This window comes from Exophiala aquamarina, assembly GCF_000709125.1.
Source record: "Exophiala aquamarina CBS 119918 chromosome Unknown aczIA-supercont1.13, whole genome shotgun sequence".
Taxonomy (NCBI): domain Eukaryota; kingdom Fungi; phylum Ascomycota; class Eurotiomycetes; order Chaetothyriales; family Herpotrichiellaceae; genus Exophiala; species Exophiala aquamarina.
In genome coordinates, this window is record NW_013550575.1 from 396,890 (window position 1) to 422,309 (window position 25,420).

The 25,420-nt window shown below is 51.3% G+C and overlaps 10 protein-coding genes across 10 annotated transcripts; 5 read left to right on the plus strand and 5 right to left on the minus strand.

Annotated features, from left to right (window-relative positions):
- Positions 1-310: 310 nt before the first annotated feature.
- On the plus strand, positions 311-2,290 carry A1O9_10445 (uncharacterized protein; the record flags this gene model as incomplete). Its single annotated transcript, XM_013400606.1, has 2 exons — positions 311-364; positions 431-2,290. 2 exons carry the CDS (start codon positions 311-313, stop codon positions 2,288-2,290), a joined length of 1,914 nt encoding a protein of 637 aa, XP_013256060.1.
- Positions 2,291-3,005: 715 nt separating this feature from the next.
- A1O9_10446 (uncharacterized protein) lies at positions 3,006-5,911 on the plus strand (the record flags this gene model as incomplete). Its single annotated transcript, XM_013400607.1, has 3 exons — positions 3,006-3,192; positions 3,259-5,198; positions 5,252-5,911. The coding sequence occupies 3 exons, from the start codon at positions 3,006-3,008 to the stop codon at positions 5,909-5,911; spliced, it is 2,787 nt and encodes a 928-aa protein (XP_013256061.1).
- Positions 5,912-6,450: 539 nt separating this feature from the next.
- A1O9_10447 (uncharacterized protein) lies at positions 6,451-8,985 on the plus strand (the record flags this gene model as incomplete). The annotated part of the gene is made up of 1 exon (XM_013400608.1): positions 6,451-8,985. One exon carries the CDS (start codon positions 6,451-6,453, stop codon positions 8,983-8,985), a length of 2,535 nt encoding a protein of 844 aa, XP_013256062.1.
- A 2,949-nt stretch (positions 8,986-11,934) lies between these two features.
- Positions 11,935-12,849, minus strand: A1O9_10448 (uncharacterized protein; the record flags this gene model as incomplete). The annotated part of the gene is made up of 1 exon (XM_013400609.1): positions 11,935-12,849. The coding sequence occupies one exon, from the start codon at positions 12,847-12,849 to the stop codon at positions 11,935-11,937; it is 915 nt and encodes a 304-aa protein (XP_013256063.1).
- Positions 12,850-13,529: 680 nt separating this feature from the next.
- On the plus strand, positions 13,530-15,056 carry A1O9_10449 (uncharacterized protein; the record flags this gene model as incomplete). The annotated part of the gene is made up of 1 exon (XM_013400610.1): positions 13,530-15,056. One exon carries the CDS (start codon positions 13,530-13,532, stop codon positions 15,054-15,056), a length of 1,527 nt encoding a protein of 508 aa, XP_013256064.1.
- Positions 15,057-15,405: 349 nt separating this feature from the next.
- On the minus strand, positions 15,406-17,209 carry A1O9_10450 (uncharacterized protein; the record flags this gene model as incomplete). Its single annotated transcript, XM_013400611.1, has 2 exons — positions 15,406-16,981; positions 17,031-17,209. The coding sequence occupies 2 exons, from the start codon at positions 17,207-17,209 to the stop codon at positions 15,406-15,408; spliced, it is 1,755 nt and encodes a 584-aa protein (XP_013256065.1).
- Positions 17,210-17,660: 451 nt separating this feature from the next.
- On the minus strand, positions 17,661-18,635 carry A1O9_10451 (uncharacterized protein; the record flags this gene model as incomplete). Its single annotated transcript, XM_013400612.1, has 1 exon — positions 17,661-18,635. The coding sequence occupies one exon, from the start codon at positions 18,633-18,635 to the stop codon at positions 17,661-17,663; it is 975 nt and encodes a 324-aa protein (XP_013256066.1).
- Positions 18,636-19,950: 1,315 nt separating this feature from the next.
- On the minus strand, positions 19,951-20,968 carry A1O9_10452 (uncharacterized protein; the record flags this gene model as incomplete). Its single annotated transcript, XM_013400613.1, has 2 exons — positions 19,951-20,415; positions 20,525-20,968. 2 exons carry the CDS (start codon positions 20,966-20,968, stop codon positions 19,951-19,953), a joined length of 909 nt encoding a protein of 302 aa, XP_013256067.1.
- Positions 20,969-21,695: 727 nt separating this feature from the next.
- On the minus strand, positions 21,696-24,399 carry A1O9_10453 (uncharacterized protein; the record flags this gene model as incomplete). The annotated part of the gene is made up of 2 exons (XM_013400614.1): positions 21,696-24,185; positions 24,235-24,399. 2 exons carry the CDS (start codon positions 24,397-24,399, stop codon positions 21,696-21,698), a joined length of 2,655 nt encoding a protein of 884 aa, XP_013256068.1.
- Positions 24,400-24,794: 395 nt separating this feature from the next.
- On the plus strand, positions 24,795-25,418 carry A1O9_10454 (uncharacterized protein; the record flags this gene model as incomplete). Its single annotated transcript, XM_013400615.1, has 2 exons — positions 24,795-24,831; positions 24,895-25,418. 2 exons carry the CDS (start codon positions 24,795-24,797, stop codon positions 25,416-25,418), a joined length of 561 nt encoding a protein of 186 aa, XP_013256069.1.
- Positions 25,419-25,420: the final 2 nt, after the last annotated feature.

Here is a 25,420-nt window from a genome sequence, read left to right on the forward strand (position 1 = left end):
TTTCAAGAAGGTAGGAAGGAAAAGTAGAAATCAAGAATGGAAGGCACGGAACAACCCCCCTGCCCCGCTCCGATTGGCTCCATATCAACAGCCACAGCTTCAGTGCACTTGTCACTCCTCAGGTAAATACTTTCACCAGCCCCTCTAGTTGTGAGTCTGTCTTACCCATCATACTCACTACCCTCTCTCTCACTGGCAATGTAGCCGGCGGAAGACAGTGTGCCCCCCTCCTCTCACTCGTCGGCTTCCAATCACAGAGTCATCGTTGCCGTTTGCCCTTTCGAAATGCATCCGTCTAGCTTAATAGACCATGTCTGAGCGGGATCAATCCAGTCGCAATGAACGCCCATTCCTCTATCCATGGGTGAGTCCCATCTATCACTACTCTGCATTCTTCGACCACCTTGCTCGACTGACCGAGCGCTTCTAGAACCGCCGTCTCCGGCACCTCCATGGGGTTTCGTTGCGCAACCTCCATATCACCCCCCCAAGTCCCAAAACCAAGGGCAAGACCGCCGCAGATGATGACGCACCCTACGGCCTCGTCTCCCCAGCCAAGCGAGCCTTACGACATGACACGGCTCCCTTGCACCATTCACGTTCCTTCTCAGACCTGGTCACATCCATAGATACACCTCCAAGTCCGCTCAACCGTCAGAAAGCGGCAACGTCCTACCAAAAGAATGACATCAATACTAAAGCAAGGCCTGAGGGCACTCTGCGCAGAAGGAGTACTCTTCACTGGACCTCAGCAAGCCCTCGGGTGCGCCAGTCGAAACTGGAGGACATGGTTGTCAACCGCCTGGCAGATACATGGATATCGATACATTGTTCAGGCGTCGACGAGCCTATCTACATAACCGAGGTCATTGAACGCTCTATGAATCCTAGCTTCGCATTTTTCGATCTGGATAGCAGCGGCCCCACAGTGTCGCGATCAGACCAATGTGTTGTACGTGTATGGGCGAGATCTACAATAACCGAGAAATATTGTCTTCTTGTTGAGCTGGACGTAAACCTAAGGTCTTTGCAATACATTGGACGAAGCTTGGAGAATTTTCACCATCCACTACCGCAGAATTGTATTCTACTACATCTATCGGACGGTATCTACACGAGTTTCACAGATCTTCCAGCAGAAACCCAGCCCAATGTCCTGCAGTTGAACGAGCATACGGACGGCAATGCTCGGCCTACCTCATCATTCGACTCTCTGATGCAACTTGCAAATTTGGATGAATGCATCCAAGATGCCGTCAAAGTAAGGATGCAACTGGAAGCAGATATCAACAAGATCCTCGAAGATAACCGAGATGGAAAGGACGACATCGATGAAGATACTCTCTCGCTTGACGCTAATGAGTCGCAGGTCAAAGCTGCTTTGGCCGCTGAACAGAAGCAATTGCGACAATTGAAGAAGAAGAGAGACGAACTTCGCGACTCATTAGCTCGGCGACACGAAGCACTCAAAGCAGGTCTGCAAGCTGAGGCCAAGGCCAAGAGATTGATCGAAGAGAGGTCTGTGGCTCAAAGAGAGGTCGAAGCCACACGGAAAGAAGTGGAGAAGGAATCTGACGGTCAAATTCGACGCATCTGTGAAAGCCTGCTCACACTCTTCCCCATCGAACCAATCAAGAACCGTACGCTACAATTCACCATCCGAGGTATTCATCTTCCAAACTCTGTATATAATGATACCAATCGCGATGAGATTGCGGCCGCCCTTGGCTTTACTAGCCAACTGATATATCAGCTTTCACTCTACTTGTCGGTGCCCCTACCATATCCCATCGAACCATACGGATCCCGGTCATACATAACAGACCCTATCTCTGTGGGCTTGAGTCAACGACGATATCCCCTGCATCCAACTACCGTACCCTACAAGTTTGAGTACGGGGTTTTTCTCTTGAACAAGGATATCGAGTTCCTCATGAGCAAATCTGGTCTCCGAGTGCTTGATATTCGACACACGCTTCCCAATCTCAAATACTTGCTTTATGTGCTCACTGCGGGCACAGGTGAATTACCAGCGAGAAGAGCGGGGGGAGTCAGAGGTTTGCTCATGGGTGGTCGACTTACACCTACCATGTCACGAAAAACAAGTGAAGACAACATTCAAAGTCAGCCCATGCTTGTCCAACGAGACTCGGCCGATCTGAAAGTCAAAGCAGACGCATTATCGAAGGAGAAAGCAGATGAGACAGCGGCGAAGGATCCGTTTGTGAGTACGTCTCCTGTTCACGGTCTTCCCCCCAGATTCCACATTCCTAGATTGCAGGATAAATGACATCGATTGATGAACACCATGGTCGCATGCTCAAACTTTTTATGATCACTTTTGTCGCCATTGGAGAAATCGTGCATCGGGGACAATGGGCTAGCCTTTTGCGTATAGAAGGATCATGAAGTAATATACTCTATGCCTCGTGTGAAGAATTTGCTTAGCTTCTCATTCACCAGCTGCAGCACTTCCAATTCGTTTGGTGATCCGTAATTATTAACCTTTAGGGTAAGCTAGCTTGCCCGCATGACAGTCGCGGAGGGTGAAATATTACATTTGCTTTGACGTAGTCTCACTATGGACCCCAGTACTGTGATCGCAGCTCTTTCTTTTCAGGGTATCTTGGCCTGCAAGCATCCTTACGAATACTCAGGCAGCGGGCCTCTTCACGGGTTAGCAAAATGGCCCAGGCAGTGGGAAGTAGTGCTTCCCTTAACGTCGGAAAGACCGGTCATTTCACCACCCCTCGCGCCCGCAGGCGTAGTTATGACCGCAGTTAGTTTGCCAGAGCAAACGATGAACAAACAACCTCACGGAAGAATAATATTCCGTTCCGATCGATCCAACATCCAAATCCCAGGGAAACTTCGATGCGGTTACTTTCGGTTCCCCAACCCCAGAACCAGATCTTGTCCACCCACCTCACACATCTCGGCCCACAGCAAATCCCCAGACTGTATCCGTGGCAGCCAGCGTGCCTTATACCAATAGAACTATGGCTATGGCTTACACAGCTTCTTCTCAATTCTCCCCTGAACTGACTCGGACCGAGAGCTATTCCAGAGATTCATCATCAGCCGAGCCACCCGGCTCCGACTCGCAGCCCCGCGATGGCCGTGGGCCACACCGTCGTGGTTACCAAGCCTGCCAGCGCTGTCGCGAGCGCAAGGTCAAATGTGATCTTGGAAGTACGTCACACTCATGATCCATTCACCACGGCTTGTGCGCGACTACATGACTGACCACATTATCAGGTGTTGATGCGCCGGCAGAACCTCCATGTAAACGGTGCAAGCGTGAAAGACTACCATGTGAATTTGCCCCGACTCGAAAGAAGCAAAAGCGATCCGATGGCACAGCTCGTCCTGTGCATACATCAGTCCCCGATCCCTTGTCACACAATGGCAACTCTGCCCCCCAAAGTATGTCAGCGACTATATCGCCTCAAATCGCGACGAACGGCTTTCCTCGCCAAACCTGGTCCCCGCATTCGTCCAAACCGTCAGTCACCTCACAGCCACATGAATCTTACCTTCGCATGAAGGCTAGCGATGCACTGAAACCCTCGGAAATACAGCTTCATAACCCAGTCGCCGCAGCGACCCTGAATGCGCCGATGTCAAGTACACAAGATAACATCATGCTCCTGGTAGATGCGGCACAGGCGTTCTCCGAAAATGCGACTCCAGACTACAAGGAAAGCCCACTCTCGGATCGGGCTGGAAGAAAGAGGACATTGTCTTCTCTGGGCCATGGAGGTCCAGAGGTCCCCAGTGACGTGGGAAAGTCTCCAGAAGAGCAAGCCGAGCAACAGGCGGGCTTCACAGCATGGTCTAAAATGCGCTTTGTACGCAACGGCTGGTTCACAGCTTGGGAAGCTATGCAGTATGTTGAGTACTTCTATGAGAAACTGGCGCCAATGACTCCGGTGGTGTTTCCCGACTTCAGATCGCCTATGAAACATCATTCTCTTCTGCTCAATGAACCCATCCTAGCTCTCGCCATCCTCGCCATATCTTCCCGTCATGTACGGCTTTCTGGTCATGCAGGGGTATCTCGATCGTATCTTATCCACGACAAATTATGGAACAATCTTCGCCGACAGATAGAACGGCTGCTATGGGCCCAAGAACAATTTGGTGGAGGCTTTTGTGGCGGCGGGAATGGTTCAGGCCTACACGAATCGGCTTCTGGACAGTTGACATGGGAAGGTAGTCTACGCACCTTGGGGACCATTGAGGCTCTACTAGTTTTGACCGATTGGCAACCCCGCGCTCTTCATTTCCCTCCAAGCGATGATGAAAATGGTCTTCTCGACCGTAGTCTCGTCCCTGGCTCTGATGAAGAGAAACCATATGCTCGAGACGGGGAGGTCAAACGCGGGCGAGATTACGACATTGCACCCTACGCAAACTGGCTTGAACCGGCTTGGAGGTCCGACCGCATGTCCTGGATGTTGCTCGGATTAGCCCAAAATCTTGCCTTCGAGTTAGGAGTATTTGATACCAACCACTACAATTGTCGACATCAGCATGGGCCTGATTCCGAATGTGCAAGGAAGCGACGGATTCGGCACCTTGTGCTTGTCTATGTAGCCCAGACTAGCGGCCGGATGGGGATTCAGTCCTCACTCAATGTGGAAGATTGGGAAAGTGATACCATTTGGGACCAGACCAGTCGAACCCAACGCTATGGGCAAATTGAAGATCCGATCGACATCATGCAAGGCTGCTGGATCCACGTTGCACGATTAATGAATCGAGCCAATCGCGAGGTATTTTCATCTCATCAATTCACGAGAGAGCTTACAGCGAGTGGACGGTACAAGGACTCAATCGATCAGTTCCAACCACTACTCCAAAACTGGTTGAACGTATTTAAGAAAGCAAAAGCCCATATACACCCAGTCATGCAGCATATTCTGATGATGGAATACCAGTATGGTCGACTTTACCTGAACTCTCTGGGCCTTCAAAAAGTCGTCGAGACTTGGGTAGAGGGAGGATCCAACATGAAAAAGTCAAGTCTTGCCAAGGTTGCTGAGGAAAACAAAGTTTACATTGTCGAGGTGACAGACGCAGCTCTTGCCATTCTGCGAGAAGTGACCGAGGGGATCTCTCCGAAGGGATATCTCCGAGACGCGCCGACTCGGACCTTCCTTCGAAGTTTATCCGCTATAATGTTCGTGCTCAAGGTTTGTGATTCAATTCGTATTGCTGCAATGGCCGGTTGGCTAACTCCTCTTAGCGTTTCAGTCTGGGCACGCACGAAACCATGGTACGGGATTGTCTCAATCAGCTTGAGAAGATCACTACCGAGATGGCCAAGCAAGTGGTGGATGATGTCCATCTTAGTGCATCAACCGCCCGCATAGTGACGAGTATTGTCAAGAATGTAAAGCAGACACTGATCCGGGTTCAATTGCCTGGGACTGGGTCTGCGGGGCCAAGCCGTGAGGTTTCGAGACCACAGTCACCACATGGAGAAGAGTCGACAACCGACACACAGACAGCAGCGACCGCCCATGCAACAACACTAGCTCAACAACTCAGCCCTGGGTATTATTTGAATGATCCTCTTGCCGATATTGAAGCCAAGCCAATGGCAGAACTCGAATCGCAGATGTTTGTTCCCCCTCCAAACATGATCGCTGGGGACGACATCTTGGAACATGCATTGCCAGTAAATTCGAACATTGATCCCGCCATCGCCGATTTCTCTGACTGGTTTGCATTGCCACTGGACAACCTCTGGCATAATTCTGACGCCACGGTCGACCATGGCTTTGGGGGTATCGGCCCAACTGTGGGTCACCAGGACATGCTGGAAGTGATCACGAACCAGGACTACAGTCTGATGCAATGGAAGGCCGATCAGCTTGGTGGGTACAATGGGCTACAGTCATGAAAGACGCCCTCTGCAACATCTGCGAGGGTTAAACCATGAGGTTGGCAGCTAGGTGGTAGACACAATGCTACTATAATGCTCACTGGTAGATACTAGTACTCATTTGGACTAGCTTGTTACTTAAGCCTCGACCCGAGGCTTATGTAAACGCCTAAATTAAAAAGGGGCAAAGTAATTCCGTTCCGTGCTCGTCTGACTTTTCGGCATACGATTGAAGGTGCCCCCGCCCTCAGAGCAGATCCAAGCAACTGCGCCATCCGAACAATCAGCAGTCTTCATGTGCAATCTCAATCACCTCTACCGCAAACATCCCAGTTTACGCCCCGACGACGATTCAAATTGTCATGCTACACTCTGTGCTTCTAAACTGACTCCATCCTGTTCTCTGCGATTCCTGATCACAAAGCTGTTGTTCGACGACGACGAAGGATGAGACTCTGATCGTGTCCACCCTTGTATAAAGTCGTTTTGCTGTTCTGTCGCAATAGCCATGTCGCACTCGAGGCTCCTCCTCAATTTTTCCCCTCGGTAGTCAAGCCATGTCCCCTACCGCTACCAGCAATGCTCAAGTCACGGCTCGCCAGCTATGGGGTCAAATTTCCACGGCCTCTGCAACAGAACAGGCCGCATTGTGCACACCTCTAATTCTACCCAGTGGAGGCATGCTCGTGTTTGGAGATAACGACACATCGACACTGTCCGCCCGCATCACTTTCAAACTGCCCTGCGCGAATCCCGAGTCGATTATCAGCCCCGATACTACCGGCAACTCGTCCGTTATTGGCTTCCAGGATCCATTTTATGCCTCCATATCGCCCCAAATATTTGCGCTGGCCGCGGCTACAGTTATCAGTTATATTCTTGTCATTCTCATTTTCATCACCCCGAGAACTTTTGTCATTGGAGGGCCTGGCGGAGGAGCTGGTTTCTTAGGACGACGTGGAATGATCCCAGGCTCTTCCAACATCATTGGGGTGGGACGGCGACCATTACTCCAGAAGATCGCCACTGTCACAGTAGCCATTTCCCTCACCATCGCTACCGCCGACACATTCAGTGTCGCGAAGGATCAATACAATCAAGGATATATGGACTCCAGTCTTCTGGTCGACGGTGTTGTTGGAAGCCTTGAGATCCGCATTATCAGAGTTATTTCGGACACATTCCTATGGCTGGCCCAAGTCCAAACGCTTATACGACTGTTTCCACGACATAAGGAGAAGGTTACGATCAAATGGCTGGGTTTCGCCATGGTTTCATCGGACACCATCTTCAGTATTCTCGATTCATTCGTGAGCCGCAATCCACGCACAAGACCGAGAAGTTTCCAAGACGTCATCCCTGCGCTGAATTATCTCTTCGAATTAGCAATATCTATCATCTACGCCTCTTGTGTGGTGTATTACTGTCTATCCAAACGCCGCTTTGCTTTTTGGCATCCCAAGATGAAGAACATTTGTTTGGTCGCTATCATTTCCCTTACTTCTGTTGCTATTCCCGCGGTTTTCTTCGTTTTAGATATCTCTCAACCAGACCTGGCTGGATGGGGTGAATATATACGCTGGGTGGGTGCGGCTGCCGCCAGCGTGGTGGTTTGGGAGTGGGTGGAAAGGATTGAATCCTTAGAGAGAGACCAGCGGAAGGACGGTATACTAGGACGAGAACTCTTTGATGGAGATGAGATGTTGAACATGACGCCATCAGAAGACGCCAGTTGGCGTGGGCGTGACCCAAAGTCGGGATTAGATGGCGGTTTCCGGAAGAGTGTCACTGTGCCGGTCACTCTCCAAGTTCGAAGACTGCACGCACGCCTCCCGCTACGAAAGCGACGCAGAGCTGGCCCATCGGACGGAATTGTACCAGGCACCGACGCTGCCAGTGCGGCTGGTCCAAGAATTCCTCCCAATGCCCAGCTGGTGGTTCCCACCGAACAGATTGTCACTCCCAACAGAAGTGATACTGGTAGTGCAACCAGCACGGTCTATGCTATTCGATATCATCATCTCACTAGTCCCTCGCCCAATCTGCAGCAAGACTTGCCCCCACAGCAGCCAGTGCCACACCAAGACACCATGGTCGACGCTCCAAAGACAGTTTCCGATCCGTCAGGCTCCGAGTTGTCTCCTTCCAGCACCGATAAGGAGATAGGTGTAGAACAACATAGGAACAGGGCTGCCGGAGACTCGGACTCGCGGTATGTAGGACGCCAAATCTGGTCAGGTGTACCTAATCCGTTCAAGCGGCGACGAGCAGAGCCACCGGCGGAGGTCGCTGATGCCCAAATCGCTAGTGGTGTTCGCCGTTCACCGATCGATAGTCGATTGAATATGCGAGGTCGTCTAGGCGCATTTGCTGCTGCTCAAAGAGATCGCTTCACAAATCGAGGTGGTATCCCAGCTGCTCCTCTACCTGTTACTGTCATTCCTGCACCGAAGACGAATGATCGAACCTGGTCTCCGGACGATCTCCGAGACGTCCGATCGTCCAACGAGTCTGCGGCAGGGGCCGATTTTAGTTCCGAGGAGCAGCAACACTCTGGCCAGGCACATCATGAACCACCCGCTAGTGGCGTAGTGATTATCCCAGCACCAACACACGGCCGGACTTGGTCCCCAGATGCCTTGAACAACCAGACGACAAGGCAAACTGCTCCAAGTGGGCTGGGCTCAAGTGTACAAAGGCCTCTATCTGTGGTAACCCGGAACTCGTTTGGCTCCTCCAGTGGTGCAAATATGCCACCAAATGTCTACACGTCGAGGGGCTCACTGACAATATCAGAAAGTGAATCTAGAGCAGTCTCTTCTCCTCGGAGATCAACATACAGCCGGCCACCAAAAAGCACCGTGATTGAAGAACCTTCTGATACAGCTGTTGAAGGCTTGGACCATGCACAGGAAAGAGGAGAAACTGACATGACGACGCCTCTGGTTGACTCTGAGGCGACGGCACCTTCCCGGGAAGACTTGCAAACATTCCAAGGGGAAAATCTGCGCCAAACCTCTCCACAAGATGACGGAGGCCAAACTAACGCAAGGGATGCTGATGCACGGAACACCGGTGGCGGCACGACTTGAACATAGGATTTGAATATATTTACACGCGTATTCAATGAATATATGATATACTGGAACGCTTCAACCTGTTTTGTACTGTTCTTGTATTGTTCTTGTTCTCACTTTCGTGCCGGATCCGATTGCATACGAAATGAGCATTGCAGCTTGGATGGGCTACGACAGGCAATCATAATGATGCAAGGGGAATTTGAGCAGTGTCTGAGTAGTAGCCGCATAGTGTTTCGAAAGGAGAAGTTGAGGATTGTCATCACCGTAAAGCGTGGCGCGATGTTCGACATCGAAACATGATTAAACAATATTCCATCGAGACGAGAGGCTGCTAGCACGCCGGTCTAACGCAGCCATACTTACATTTGGCCTATTATAGTTGCATTTACGACCGGGAGAAACCGAGATATAGTCCATTGAACATCTTCCAAGGGCAGACAAGGCTTCAGGGAGTAGTAGCTTACTTAGCATGGCCGGTTCCCGTTGGTTTTGCTGTTGTTGATTCATGGGGAGGGTGCAGGAGCGTACGGTGCAGCGCTTAGCCAGGTCTTGCTCTGTACGGTGGAGTATTCGGCCACGTCTACACCAGCGGAACAATATTCTGCCGATTGCATTCATCTACTCCGTTTGCGGGGGCAACAAAGAATAATTTAATCAATAGCAGCAGCCTGGCACCCCACTCGAAGCTGCTGCGCCGTCGAATTCGCAGTACAGCACACAAACCGGCTGAAGCTGCCCCGGTACGGAGGACGGAGTCATTACTACAAAGTAGTGTCTTTGGAATGAGGTAGCTTTGCGGTGCTCCTTCGCTTCAGCCTGCAGATCACAAACCTAACTACCGCCGCGCCTCTTTCTCTCCTCGTGGTCCGTATGATATCCTCTATCGAACGTTTCAGGCGTGCCGGGAGCAAAGCGTCGTCAAAGTCTAACGCTTTGGACCTAGATGCGATCATACTAATGCAGAGAATTGAGTTGTGCGGCAGAGCCCTCTATTTCACTCGTACTAACTCCCTGTCTGGCACCGAGACCGAGTATTCTCATCTTTAATTCTGTTGCCTGCTAGCATGCGGCGGGTTTGGTCCGATGAAATCACTGTGCGTTTTCACGTCTACGTAAGCACACCGCAACCTCACCACACAGCCTGGCCCAAAGGCTAGGAGAGCATTCCACTCTGCTTTCCGCGTAAGCTTTCGATGCCCCTGTTCTTTTCACTGACTGGCTTTTGGCGTTTTGACTGATGGCTTGAACGCATTCTCGGCCCCGTGCCTCTGCCCCGTCGGACGACCGATCTCCGTTCGCTCGTAGGGGTTGCGGCTTTAACACATCGGAGGATGTGCTGGGCCGCGGATTGCGTATACGCTAACCTATAGATGGGTATCCCTCAGTACATCAAGCTTGCCCCTCGTGGAGGCTATATATGATGCTTGGTGTTCCCATACCATGCTTCCATATTGATCAGTAAGGCAGTCATCAGAAAACATTGGTTAGACCCACGTCCCTTTTGCCAATACCTTCCCCATACCATAACTCCACCAGCAACAAAATCATAACAATACAATACCTCAAGACCAAATCATGGGCCTCATCAAAGCAGCAATCATCGTAGGCGGCGGTGCCTACGCGATCAACAAGATATCGAAGAAACGCGAGCAAAAGAAGCAGAATCGCCTGCAATTCGAGCAGAACATGCCGGGACAGCAGAGCCGCGAGTTTAACGACCAGCCACCCTACCTGGACTATCCCAATGAGAAGAAGAGCCCAAACGAGAATGGCTACTACTACCAGGACTACCCATCCGAGAAGCGCACTAACCAGCAACAACTACCAGTCCACCCCTACGCTCTCGAGTTCACCGACCGCCGCTCGCCGCAACGGCAGCAGCAGGAGCAATCGCGGCCCATGTCCATGCGTCTGAACAACGACTATAGCAAGGAGCTCCCGCAATTCAGCGGGGCCAACAACGACTACTACCACCACGCCCAAGGGCCACCGCCGCAATATCACCAGGCGCATGGTGCGCAGCGGACGCACGGCTTCGTCGAGCCAGACGAGCTCTCCTCCCGAGCTCCGTCAGAGACCTCCAGCGCATGGGACCGGAAATAGCTGCGCAGGAGCAGTGAGCAACCGCTATTGAACGCCCTCGCGCAGCAGGTCAATGGCATGGTCGGTAGCAGTGGTGTTGGGGATCGCCAGGGCGCGTCCTCACCGAAGGAGTATTTGGAGAAGCATCTCTCTCGGTATGAAATCATGCACTGTGGGGGTTGATGGGTTGATGATGAGGTCGTGTGTGCATGAATGTGTTGATAGGGTTATGGTCATTATATAGTTGATGTAAGGCGTTTTTGGAAGTCGATACCCGTCGAGCGAGCGTTCAACTATCTACTCTAGAGCTATACCGAGTACAAATATCTTATTCTCTCCTTCTCTCCTTCTCTACTCTCTATAGAGCGGGAGGCCGTCTATCTCGAACTTGTCCTTTAAGATTATCTCATAGCCATGTCTCCTTGTCATACAGAGGAATTCTCCGTCAGATAGGAGTAATTGAATATCCATCCGCATTTCCAAAGTCAGGCTGACTCGTCAAGGAATCGGTATTCTTGTGGCCAGGGACTTGCGATGTTAAATAGCTGCATAAAATCGTGGCTGAGCAAGGCTACACACCGGATCTGGAAAATGCTGTTACCTATGCGGCGAGAACGCAGATCAGCCGAGGACTTCAAGAAAATATTGGAACTTCTATGGGTATTATCGTACAAGAATGCTGTCTGCAACACCATGGCCAAACCCAAATTAATCTATCCAAGGGGAGTCAGCATGGCACCAAATTGAAGAATATTCAAACAAAAAGGAAAATCGTAACCCTCGTCGTCTGTCCGCTGGAATCCACCACATGCGGCCGAAGATGCCAGAAAGCACTCCAGCACAAACCAACAAGATTGTGTATCATCAGACTCCGTGTCTTCAGCCATTCATAGTCTCCTTCCAAAAGTCGACCACAATATTCCAATACCTCGGTCCGTCCACAAGGATATGTCCAACATGTCTGCTTGTTATGAAATCCTCCAGCTGAACCCTCGCCGGTCCGATGATTGCCTCAGCATCCCTTGCATGGGCTTCTACATCCGCCCAAGGCACCAATCTGTCGGCTTTGGAATATATGTAGACTCGCTTGAGATCACCCTGCATGAATGCACCTTGTGGATCGTTCAGCATCCTTCTCAGCCACAGGGTAACGTTTTCGGTTCGAAAGATGCTGTCAATCGTAATGCCACCTCCAATGTACGCCCACAGCGCAGCCTGCCCTAGGAGGCGAAATGGACCCGATCTTGGTAGCGATTCAGATATTGCCTCATGCGCACGTCTGGGATCTGGAAGCGATGGAGTGCTGTCGAGAATGAGTGCTGAAATCGGTACATGCTCGCCCATTGAAGTGTGATATGAAGTCGTGAGATTGATAGCACTGAAAGCTCCGCCGTTGGAAAAGAGATGCACGAGTATCCTCGGGCTCTCTGTCCTCTTTGCCTCAACGATGTCCTTAATAACCAATACAGCGGGTTGTACGTTTTCAGCTAGAGTGCTCTTCGAGCGCCAAAAGAAATCACCTCCATCTTGCTTGAGAAGTAGGATTGGAGTAGCTGGAAATAAAGTCTGGTATGTCGAAAGGTACTTTCGCACATTTCGTGATGATGCTCCCATCCAAGAGCAGACAATGAGAAGGTCTGGTCCCTTTGTCGATTTGCATGATTGGGTCTCCGCTGCTGGCGTCGAGGGTACATAGTAGAAAAGCTGCTTTCCAAGTCGTTGAAAGTCCGGGAGGTGTGAGTCGGCATCCAGTTTGACTGGTTGAAGCTCGGGCTCCGGGCCTGAGAATTCCATATTGCGTTATGTCAATGTATGTGCGCCAAAAAATCAAGGTGTCCTCGCAGAAAAAATAGGCAAGCAATTCGCGTTGTGCGAGGTGTCCCCTGTTTGCTAGGAAGGATGGTATTCAAACATGCACAAACCGTAGAAGAGCTGTCGCATCTGCGGTCTATGAATGTAATTCTATGGTAGCAGTACTAAAAGAAAAGCAATCTAATAATGCAAATAGTACGGGAAATATAAATGTACGGGCTTTATCGCTGCTTCGCACAAGACAATGCCGAGGCATGGATATAAAGATTAACGTGCTGGTGGTGATAAACATGTCCTCTGACGCACCGTATATTCTGAGGCACCGTATATTCTGAGGCACCGTATTTTCATGACCGAAGAGTGTCCCGAGATGTATGTATAGTGGGTGAAGGTATACTATCACTATCGCCAGCACCGAGACTGCACCATTCAGTTTGGATAGACATGGACACTAGCAGGCGGTTGCGTTGAATGTTCTTGAGCCTTGACGTATCCGGGTGAATGGCTCACCGTAATTTTCGCCAAGCCTCTTTACGCGCTCTCGTCGCGTGCGCTTCCGCGTCCCTCTGCGGCTTTGAATTCGAGTCGCAGAGTGCCCGTTTGGCTTAGATATTCTCCAGGCCACCTGCTCATCTTCTGCGAGCCAAACATCAAAAACTACCATGGCTGAGGATTTCAAGAAGCACCTGGTAACTGAGATTCTTTCAGAACAGCGTACAATATCATACAGAAATGTCTCACGATCCCTCAAAGTCCACGTAAATGCAGCCAAGTGCATGCTCTATGAATTCTACCAGGCTCAGCAGGACAAGAAGCCTGGCTCTTTATACGCTACTTATCTGATATCTGGGCTAAAGAAGACCCAGAAGCCTGCCCCTGGGAAGAATGGCACAACAAATGGCCACAAGGATGATTACGACGAAGATGAACCGATTCCTTCAAGCCCTCCACCGTTCACCAGTTCCATGCTTGAGCCTAGTCAGCAAAGCAGCCAGCCTGCTGAAGATTCTAGACCCCAGATTCCGGTGCGAACCGTGACACTGGTGAGAGAAGAAGGACTGGCCGCAGCGAAAGAACAGTACGAGACTATCACATCAATACACATCTACAGCCTGTCACCAGGGCGGATAGAGGATCTCGTCACATTAACTGACATCGGTCGTGGCCTGTTCACCGACTCTTTTATGAAGGAAGACCCCCTAGTCCAGAACAAGATCTTTGGAGTGATGCAGAACCCCAGCGTTCGAAGACGGAAGGGCAAGCGTCCTGTTGAACCCGCCAGACCGGCCCCGAAATTTCAACCTGTGAAGGATGAGCCAAAGAAGTCAAATTCATTTTTCCCTTCAAAGGCAAAGACACAGCAATCTGCGGCAGCGACAGAGCCAAAAAAAGAGAAGGGGGATAATACCCCCTCTCGGCCGAGTTCACGAGACAGCGCTTCCACGACCGGGAGTGCCAAACAACCCACCCTCAAGCGTGACTCTTCTGATCTATTCAAAGCCTTTGCCAAGCAGTCACAGCAGAAGCCTAAGTCTGCACTTTCAGGGGATCAGGGGCTAGACCAGGACACCAAGATGACAGATGTGGCTGCAGACGAGGACGAGGGAGAGTCGGAGGACGACGCTCTTTTCCTCGACACCGGGACAAACAGAGCAGGAACAAAGAAACGACCCAGCGAGGTCAAGAAAGAGCGCGACGACCGCGCAGCAAAATTGCGTAGGATGATGGATAGTGACGACGAAAGTGACGGTGCTGCGTCCCAAGCTAGCGGGGTCAAAGACAATGCGCTGGTGACAGCAACACCAAAAGCGGCAGACGCAGATGCACCAACCGAAGACAAAGACGAAGTGGCATGGTCGGATTCCGACACGGAGCAGAACGCCACGAAACCCTCCAACCCTCCTGCCGCTAGTGAACCAACCGGACCCCGACGCCGCCGCGGCAAACGCAGGACCATGAAGAAGCGGACTACAAAGGACGAAGACGGCTACTTGGTCACCAAAGAAGAAGCAGTTTGGGAGAGTTTCAGCGAAGACGAGCCCGAGCCCCCGCCCTCCAAACTCGCCCCAGCAAAACCCGCCTTCGGCAAGTCTCAACCGACTCAGAGTCAAGCCAAGGGAGGTGGCAAGCCCGCCGCGAAGAAAGCGGGCGGGAATATCATGAGCTTTTTCGGGAAGAAACCGTCGTAGATTATCTAACGTCTGTCTGTCTTACGAAGTGAAGCTGTGATGAGCCTTTGTCTGTATCCTCTCGAATCGCATAGTTTTAGGAAGCGAAGACTGGATAAGCGAGGATGAGCGGTGCCTTGCCAGACCGTCCACTGAAGCAGTGTCTTCGCTCATAATGATAAATACAGGTGATACTTGCTTGATTGCTCTCGTTTTCTTTTGATCTAGGATTTTTTACTCGTTAATTATTGATTGCGTGAACGCTGACTGTAGGACGTCGTCATGACAAGGCTCAAGCTTTCTGCCATCGCCTCATAGTAGGAGGAAAGCATCAAGCCGCCGACATGTCCGCGCTTTCATCTTCCAACCCTCAGCTGCGTGGTGCCTCGTCCAGCTCTGTCCACCCTTTACCCACAACGTATCTGCCCTTCCTCTTCAACAACAATTCCGGCTTCTCCTCTGCGAGCCATAGAACCGTCCTAGCAAAAACACTGTTCGCCCACGCGAACCAACTGCGCGTCATTCCGTCGCCCGTGCTGCCGACACCACGATGGACGTCGACACTCTCGTTGATCAGCCCAAAAACACTGATATTCTTCACACGTGCGAGACAGTCCAAGATCTCCTCGTCGTTCTCACTCGTCATGGCCTGCACGAGGACGCTCATCGGCCATGCGTTCCTCAGCCCGATATGCGGGCCGCCGATGCCGTGGAATTTCGGCCCGGAGAGATAGTACGGATTACCTCGCTGCGTGAGGATCATTCGACGTGTATTCTGGTAGACCCGGTCGTTGGCGCTGACGAAGCCTAGGAGCGGCAGGGACAAAAGGCTCGGTACATTTGCGTCATCGATCAGTAGATGGCTTCCGTACCCGTCGACTTCGTACGCGAACACGTCGCCGAACTCCGGGTGTTTGGCGATGGCGTAATTGTAGATACCTTCTTTGATGGTCTCAGACCTGCGCCTGAGGTCTGCCGCGACTTGCTCAATGAACTTCGCATCTGACTCGGGCGTCGACTCTGCTTTGGCGGCTTTCTCAAGAACGTCTGCTGTCCGTGCGAGTTCGACGACTATCATCGCGTTACTCGGGATCAGGAAGCCAAACGTTGTCGCGTCGTCTGAAGGGCGGAAAGCAGAGCGGACCAAGCCGGTCTTACCAGCTAGAGGGTTCCCGTTTCCGCCGAGATTCAGTGTTTCCGTCCCTTGTCGCGTGGAGCGCGAGAACGAGTATTCATTGGGCTCGAACCTCCCTGTCTCGCGGTCAAATGTAGGAGTCGACTGAGCCTCGAGCACACGAAGCACGCTGTCAAGGGCTTTGTACCAGCGTGCGGTTAGGAAGTCAAGCGCACCAGTTGCCGCGTGGTATTGGTTCCCCAGGGACAGAAAGTTTGCTAAACTGTCGAGTTCATACTTGCATTCGAAGACTATGCTAGGCTCATATGCCGGGTGTACATAGTCGTCCTGGCCTGAGTGTACAGGCGGAAGGCGCGAAGAGTCGGGCGGTTGGAAAGCATTGCAATATGGCGAAGCTATGACGAACTCTGCTTGTGTATTGATCGCTCCCAGTAGGAGAGCCTTGATGTCTGGGGCCGATTTTGCAAGACCCTGGTACTGCTGGAGTTGATTCGTTGAGTCACGTAGCCATTCTGCATTGATATCGCCAGTCACAATAAACGAATATGCCCGGTCTTGCTTCCATATGTTTCTATCCCTGGTAAGCATGCGAGAGGGCAGCGCCTGGGACTTCACACCGTCGACGTGCCAGAGGACGGTTGTATCGAGGGTGTTGGGAAAAGCGTTACGGAAGAGCTGTGCCAGATCGGGATCCTTGAAGTGTGGGAAGAGATCATCTATCACTTTCTCGGCAGCTGGAGAGCTGAATTTGCGGCATGCTGGGTGCGGGCGCTGGTATGGAAGTTCTAGAGGGCCCTCGCTGAAGGGCTTGCTGTCACAATGTTAGCGGGAACGGGAAAGTAGAGGAGACAGTGACATACTGTCTGCGCCTGGCATAATTAGTGTAGTCAGGACACAACCCTAGCATTGATTGCTGATCATCCCGAAGACCACCATGGTAGACGGGTGTTTCGTGGTTGTTTGGAGACGTTGCCTCGGCGCAAGCGACGCGTAGCCAGCCCGGCAGACTAAGAAAATGAGTCCACTGCGAGAGACGCATGTCGATTTGTATAGGCGACGGAAGCGCTGGCTATCATGACGACTGCACGAGGTATGCGTACCACAGTATTCGGTGATGCTAGCTAGGGTAACATAGGCGCGAGGTTGGCAAGGCTGAGGAAAATGCGGAGATTCGGAGAAATTCCCCTCGACGTTTTGGCCATCTTGTGATCTGCCGTAGCGGCGCACTGGCGAAGTGCGCTTCAAGAACTCATGCCTCACCCTTTCACGTTTATCAGGAATCAGAATCATGCATTATGGAGATTGAGGTTGTCCCTCACGGTTGATACTCTGTTATTTGTGATGGGATGGTCGTAGGATTGCTTCTGGGATTCCGCTGAAGACGCGCCATCCTATTGGAGGCTCCAAATGATCTATATATATATATATATTTGTAGGCTTTAAATTTTAGCGGAGCTGATCCACGGCTCCTCGCGTTTTCACCTGCCAGCTCATATGGAACGAAGCGCCTTCGCTCTATTTCTAAAAGCCTGCTGCACAATCTCACTCTGGAAAGCTAAAAGCTCAAAGCCATGGGGCACACCGGGGTAAAGGTGCAACTCGACCTCGATGTTCTCCGCGGCGATTCTGCTGGCGTAGAGGAGGTCCTCCTCCCGAAAGATATCCAAGGTCCCAACATCAATGTAAGTCGGTGGCAGGCCCTTCACACTCTTTGCGCGCGCGGGGGCTGCATACTCGGGCACATCTGCGTCGGGAATTCCGGCCTTATCCTTCCCCAAAAGAGCCGTCCAGCCGGTGATGTTGTCGGCGACTGCCCAAATCGGAGACAGGGCTTCCAGCGCCTCGATGGGTTTGTTGTTCCGGTCGTCGAGCATGGGATATATGAGGATCTGCTTGGCAAGAGGTGGGCTGAGGCCTTCGTCTCGCGCCTTGAGCGCAACCCCAGCAGCTATGCCGCCGCCTGCACTCTCCCCCGCCACTGCAATCCTGGCTGGGTCAACGTTGAATTCCTTTGCATTCTGGTGCAGCCATAGCAGGACAGCGTAGCAGTCGTCGACTAGAGACGTCCCTGACACTTCCGGTGCCAGCCTGTAGTCGACGCTGAAGAAGGGGACCCCAGACTTCTCGACCTGCCAAGCAGTGGTGTTCTTGAAAGTCGCTACATCTGCCATAATCATGCCGCCGCCATGGGCATGTACAATAGCCGAGGTCGGCGTTGAAGAAGATACTGTTTTCATCCGGTATTCGTGAACTGTAATGAGATACCCGTCATGTGCCGTGACCTGGTGCACGGTGATCTGGACATCGGGGTTCATGGGAATGAGGCCGACGAGGGCACTCGTTGCCTCTTTGCTTGTAGCTCGTCGTGATTGAACATCATGAACTGCCGCTCGAGGTCGAGATGCCAGCAAAGGGAGAAGTGGTTCAATCGCCTTGGCGAACTCTGGGTCATATGGAGGTGCCATAATTCTGAATTATTTCCAAGACCGAAGTTGTGTGTTAAGTCACCTTAAAAGAACAAAGGAGGGGCAAACGAGAGTTCTCTCATGTCAAATTGTAGCCCCTCGTATCTAGGACCACCGGGTGCCACCTATGCGTCGGCGGTGCCTTTCCCCCGTCCGGGGCGGATTGAATCTTGCACCGAGGCCCAAGAACTATGCGAGCATCTCTGCTGATTGACCCACTCTTTAACCTCGGATGGGCACTCAACGGGGCAGCCTTGTTTCCAACCATTATGACGTGTACGAGCAGAGCCCAGTCGACGACGGGCCTAGAAGGAATCCTTGCTTCAGGGATGAACTAACGCCCTCGTAGGTATCCACCTTATATAATCTTTCCATCTCTATGATATTTGATACTGGAAATAATATCCGAATCATTCGCACGTAGGAGGCACATCTCAGCGGAAGAGAATACCAGGCTTACAAATAAGCCAACCCAGTCCAAACCAGCTAAGAAATGGTTGATATACTAGAGCGCGCTGGTGGAGAAGGACCCTTGTGGGATAAGACTTCGTTGCTAGATTAGTCGAATCTTGGCCTTGGGGATGGTTTACTAAAGGTGCAAGGAACCGGCTGTAAGGATACGCACGTAGCGCTGCTGATGGATCTCCGTCAAGCCAGTACCCCTGCCTTCAGTCAGTACCGACGGGAGCCATGATCCTGAATGACCCCCTTCGAGACGACCCCTGATCAGCTTGACGCAGGGGAATATCAATGAGGGTCATACCCGGCGCATGTAGTGCAGAAAACGTACCGAACGATGATCAAGTGAGGCAGGCACTGATCCCTAGTTCGTGGGACCTGACTGATATCGACAAGAGGGTTCTTAGTAGATTTGTCACAGAACAGTCTAGTATTGTATTATCACCGTTGCCGTATTGCTGGAGCCTGAAATGGGCGCAGTATGTGGAATCCAAATTCTAGGACTATCAATGTCGTCCGCATATTCCGATCTTGACCCGGGGCAGCTTTACTTGATACAAGTCCTCTGCTATCGGAAGCTGAGGAAGACGAACCATCCGGGTCGGAACTTGCTCCTGGCTGCCACCACTTCTTTGAGACCATCTTTCCATCGCGGATAACCATTCAATATTGTGATCGCGGCGAAGGTATTGGCTGAACCGCATCGTTACAAGGCCCTACTTCGGGACCATCTTGTGTAAAGCTTCTAATCGAGACATTTTCAGAAAGCGTGGGAGGTTGGTCTGTGGGAGATCTCCTTAGACTGCTGGGGGGCCGAGCCAATAAACCCTTCTTGCGCAACTTCGGCAATTTCCGCCTAAGTCTGTCGGGTTTCATCTCCGGGGCTTCTGAATAACTCGGCAGTATGGTCGATAACTTGCCCCGATTCTCGAGTAATTGGTCGAGGGCGTGATCGATCCATGCCCTGTCCAGGTTGTTCTGGTCGTGAAAATGAAGGAGGGTGAGTTTGGAGGAGGATGAGTTGGGCTCCTCGTGCAACGCTTCGTCGAAGCTTATCTCGAGTCCGTGTCGAAGATGTCTGCTCTCGCTCGACCTCCTTCATTATGACCCTTGAAGCTGAAACGCGATCCGTCGCCAAAACATGTACGCGTTCAACAATTTCCCTCACCAGCTGGGGGCGCATGGTCTCCTCATAGAAAGTATTGTTGACGTCGCTGGTACTAACTGTACGCAATGCTTCATACTGACGTTGTTTCTCCTCAGCTTCGCCCTTCAGCATTTTTATCCGCGCCTCGCAGGACTTTCTGTACTCCATCATTAGCTATTCATCTTGAATACCTAGGTTGATTGAGTATTCGCGAAGAGGATTGAAACTTACAGCTGCTTAATAATATCTTCAGTGCGAAGATTGAGGCGGATGATCTGATGACCGAGAGATTGACCAGCAGATTCATCGTCGACTTGATGGGTTCGAGGCTCGCCAATAGCTCCTTCATTTCCCGCTCATCCACGATGACCCACATCACTCTAGTCTGGAGATGTGAGATAGTTGAAGCTTTAGGATGTCCTAGTGCTCGTAATCGGATAAATCCTTGATGGATCTTTCCCATTCGGTCCTCGACTGCTCTAGAAAGCTGTTCTAGCAACCCAATCGTTTGTGAATCCTTTCCTAGACCGATCACTTGATCTATCGCTCCTTTCATACTTTGGCAGAAGAGGTTCAGTGTCACGGAGGACGTTGAAACCGAGGTGCAGAAATAGTCCAGCTCGTTTCTCGCTCGTTGATAGGCTCGATAACTTTTCATGCTTAACCCTGTCAACTGCACGGAGAATTGTTTGATGCCGAGGACTGCTCCCGCTCCCAACTCAGCCATGGTCTTTTACTTTCCGAAATAGACTGGTTCTCTCTTGTTTAACAGATTCGCAGTAGAATTTCACTTGCTTAGACTTAGGAGGTGAACGGAAAGCTGTCTGGAAAACATGTGAAAGTCCTATATAGCGATCAATGAATGTCCTCGTGCCTCAATCGACCTTTCCACAGAGTTCGAAATCATGCTCTGCATAAAGAAAAAGGATAGGGCGACTCTCAGATGCAACTTGTCACCACCACAAAAAGTCTCCTGCATGACCAGTGAGTCAAACATAACCAGAGATTCACCGGTCGTTGGGTACCTTTTACATCGGTGGAAAACTAAAAGCGCTTCGTCTCGGCACCTAGGGTGAGTCCGTCTGGGGCCGAAGCGAGATGCAGTCGGTCATTTCGACACAGATTCTAGTTGGCAGAATCCGTCTGAAGTTCATGTAATGCAACCAGATTTCCATGCCAAACCTAAACGCTAGTAGTCAGTTAGTGCTTGTGGGGTGCCGATTGATGTGCGTGGGATGTTTGATTTATCGGGGAGACTCAACTCATTGTTGCAGAGCTACACGGCCGGACACAAGAGCAAGAATCGTAGTCGATGAACTCTTGTTTCAACCACATGATGTTGGTAGGTCCTGAGATTCCGGGTATTGGATGGCCAATAATTCATGATTGTCGCTATATATAGGACTTGTGCTCTGTTGGTTCTTCCGATTCTTGGATTACCGTTCGTAATAGTATTACAATTTCGATCTAATGCCTTCCAAGCGAAACTTAACGTCTTTAAGCGCTTTTGTGGTAGGCTTCCAGTCATCAAACTGCGCGAGCAAATCTCTAGCCTCTGCCTGTAACTCGGTCTTGACATAGTCCTCTTCTAGGATGCCTCGCATAGCAAAGGGTAGAATATAGGGATTTGCTGCATTGCTGGCTGTTGGTCGCTTGGATACTGGTACTTCTTTCAGCGTGTTGGTTTCCAAGGCGAATGCGATGGCTAGATCGTAAACAGTATCATCGTCGTATATTCGGGAGTGTCCTTCACCAGTGTAAAGACTTCCAGCCAGGGGAGGGGATAATTCACGAATCAGGCCATGGTCAGGAACACCAACATTCCGCAGTTTCAGCGCAAATCCAACGAGATGTGACAAAAAGTTGGGAGCGTGAATCCGGCCATCGATGAAGACTGCTCGGTAGATATGAGGATGAGTGATGGGGGCAAAGATAGAGGACTCCATAGATACAAGCTGGTCATCTATGCTTCCGGTATAGGTCAGCCGGACTCCGTGTTTCAAAATCTCCTCGGTTGCCGCCATGTAGTCGGTAGAAACCTTGCTGTTTGGATCAGAAAACTCAAAGAGTTCGCCAGCACTGCCGCTAATCCATCGCGATTTGTACTCTTGGAAAGGGCCCATATTGACGCCAGCCATCGCGCATATCCCTACCCGAGCGCCGCTGATGCATCCAAATGCGATTAACTTGGCGACCAACATGATGGCAACGGGTACTCCCTGGCTATGGCAAGCAATCATGACAAAATCAGACTTGCGAATCTCATCGATCCAGTTGAGGAGGAGCTTCCAGAGGAGTTCCACGCGTTCGGCAATCCTCCCTTCGCCTTCAAGAGCTGCACTTTTGACCTCACAATTGAACCCACGATTCTTCGTCCATCTTTTGATGGCTGAAGCGGCCATGTCGGCAAATTTGATTGATGTGCCAGTTGGTTGACCGAGAACACTTCGAATCAAAGGAGCTGGAAAATACCCATGAACTCCAATAGCAAGGGCATTCGCTATCCGTGGCGGGTCTTTCACGATATGGAGGTGCTTAAAGTCCGGTTCTTTTGTATAGTATAACAGCCTGGCAAGTTGCTGCAAGATCGATGGGTGTTCTTCGGGGCTAAGGGTATCTGTGAATTGCGGCAATAACAAATTAGGGACTTCCGTTTTTGTAGGTACAGGTGACGCAGCCCTTGGTGTGCTGACTTCTACTGGTTCTCTTGCCGTGGCAGCGGCCTTAGAAGATTCAGCTTTTGTTAATGTGCCTCGAGTCGTTTTCTTCGCCGACTTGAGTGTTGACAGCTCTTTCGTCTCCGAGTCCTTCTCTGATTGTTTCTTGGCACTGGCGGTATCTGCCTGGATTGATTTTGGATCCTTGCCCTTTTTGGATTTTTGCTCCTGTAGCGCAGGCTGAAAAACAGGCTTCCTCTCCTCATCCGGAAGACTTATGGATGCTCTTTTGGGTCTGGCTTGTGATGGGGTATCCGAGATGGCAATCTCACCCACATGTGGGTCGCTATCAGACTTGGCAGTAGCAGGTTGATTCCGGTCTCGCGACCAGAAAACCCATCCTGAGGATTTGGAAGCATCGCCAGGTAGTGGTGGAGGCGGGGAGGTTTCGAGGGATGATGCTTGTGATGCTTCCTTGGACTTTGGGGTACTTGGAATATGAAGGTACTGCGTTGGAGTATTTGGAGGCATCTGACTTGCCGCGTCGATTCTCTGAGGCTGTTTGTTGGGTTGTTCGGTCTTTCCAGGTACAGTAGATGTGTCGCTGTTCCACATTTGGTACCAACTCCGCTTATTATTTGGCGGCGGTGATGGCACTGTCTGTTCTGTATTCTCTTCCGGTGGCTGTTCCACAGCATTCTGGGCTGCAGAAGATCCATCACGCATCTTATCTGGTGGATTGACTGATCCATTGATCGGAGTTTTGGGTGTATCCGTCAACTCTTGCTGGGTCAGAAGTTGCGACTCCGAAGGTTTGTTCGCAGGGATATCCCTCCTCGAGAGCCAGGCTAACCAGCCGGCTTGGCCTTCTTGTGGCAGCGGTTGTTGAGGCTGGCCTGCGGGTAGTGGCTCGGGCTTCAGCGTAGCTGGGACCTCGTTCTTTGGCTCAGAAATGCCTTTTACATCAGCTTTCACCTTGTTCACCGACTCTTCGTCCTTGGATTCTCCTGAGGGCTCGGCTTGGGACTTGGAAGCTCCATTTTCGATTGGGTTTTTGGGGGTAGCATTGACGAGGGTGGCTGTAGCATCGGCGGGGAGTGATCGGTTTGACCGGTATGAGGAAGATTTCCCTAAGGTCATAGCAATGGAGGGCGAGCGTTGAGGCCTTATTTTTTCCCTGACTACAACGGCAGTTTCCTGAGCAGTGCTGGTGGTTGAAGTGGCGCTCTCACGTGCGACGTCGGTGTGAGGGGCAGCTTTGCGAGGCCATGTACGGCTGAAGAAGGACTATTGTTTAATTAGTATCGCCTCGATGCCAGATTAGGCAGCAACCTACTGAACGAGCCTCTTGCTTGGGAGGAGTAGGGGCCGTTGGGCTTGATATGGTAGCCTCGGATGGAGTGACTGGAGGCAGAGGCACTTGGGCAGCCTGTACTTGGGAGGTCTGAGGAACTTCGGCTGTGTTGGTCTTTTGACGTTTCAATGGTCTTGCGGGCGCCATGAGCCCTAGGTGTCTGTGAACAGCAGAACAGGTGGGAAGGTGGTTGAGATAGTGACAACCGACTTCGAGATCAGGCTTCGATGGATGTTGTTGTCACCAACTTGATTGAACTCACCACCGGGCACCAACCCGCCAACCGGAGGTGTGTGTGCTATGTCACGTGTCAGGCTGCACCTTCCCCTCGTGCCTGTGCCTGCTGGCTCTGGCCTGCCGTTACGTCATCACATGCTGCCCAGCACAACCGCATGCTCGCCCCACAAAAAAGTTGCATGCATTTCGAATATCGATTCTTGATTCTCGGTCTTCGTGGCTGTGACAACCGGTTCTATTACGGAGTGCCATATTTCTCTATCGCCTAGCAGCCTCTCTTAGGGGCTGAAGGACATTTTGCAGCTATGGCCAAAACAGCTAAACCCAAGAAGAACCCGCTAGGTATGAAAAATCCCATCGGGCGTTGAAACCATTTCGGACCGTGGTTAACATACTCACTCACAGCCAACCCACGATCCCGAGCCTCCAAACGAGCCTCTTCTCCCTCCATCGACACGGATAAATCCTTGAAACATGCCCCTCGTGTGTCCGACACTACTACGGTTCTCGCTGCAAAACCTTATGGCGGCGTCACCAAAGCGAAGAAGAAGCACAAACAATTGACTCGAGGACAGAAGAAAAGGCACGAAAAAGGGCTTGCTCGAGCAGAGGTGGTGCAGGACCAGTTGGCCAAAAAGGCCGACGTGTCCCAAATGCGCCTGAAGAAGATTCGAGAGAGGAAGTCCTTGTGGGACGAGACCAACGGCGCAGCGACAGCCTTCGACAGAGCGAAGAGGATTCTGAATCAAGGTGCCAATGAAATGAACAGCGATGGCTGGGAAGATGAAGATATGGAACAATCAGAGACCAAGGTTGTGGATGGTGTCAAACTACCTGCCTTCGCCCCGGCGACGAAGCTGGTCATCGTCAACCGTACTGCCTCTTCAAACAACACCGATGCAGAGGATGATATCAACAACATTACGTGATC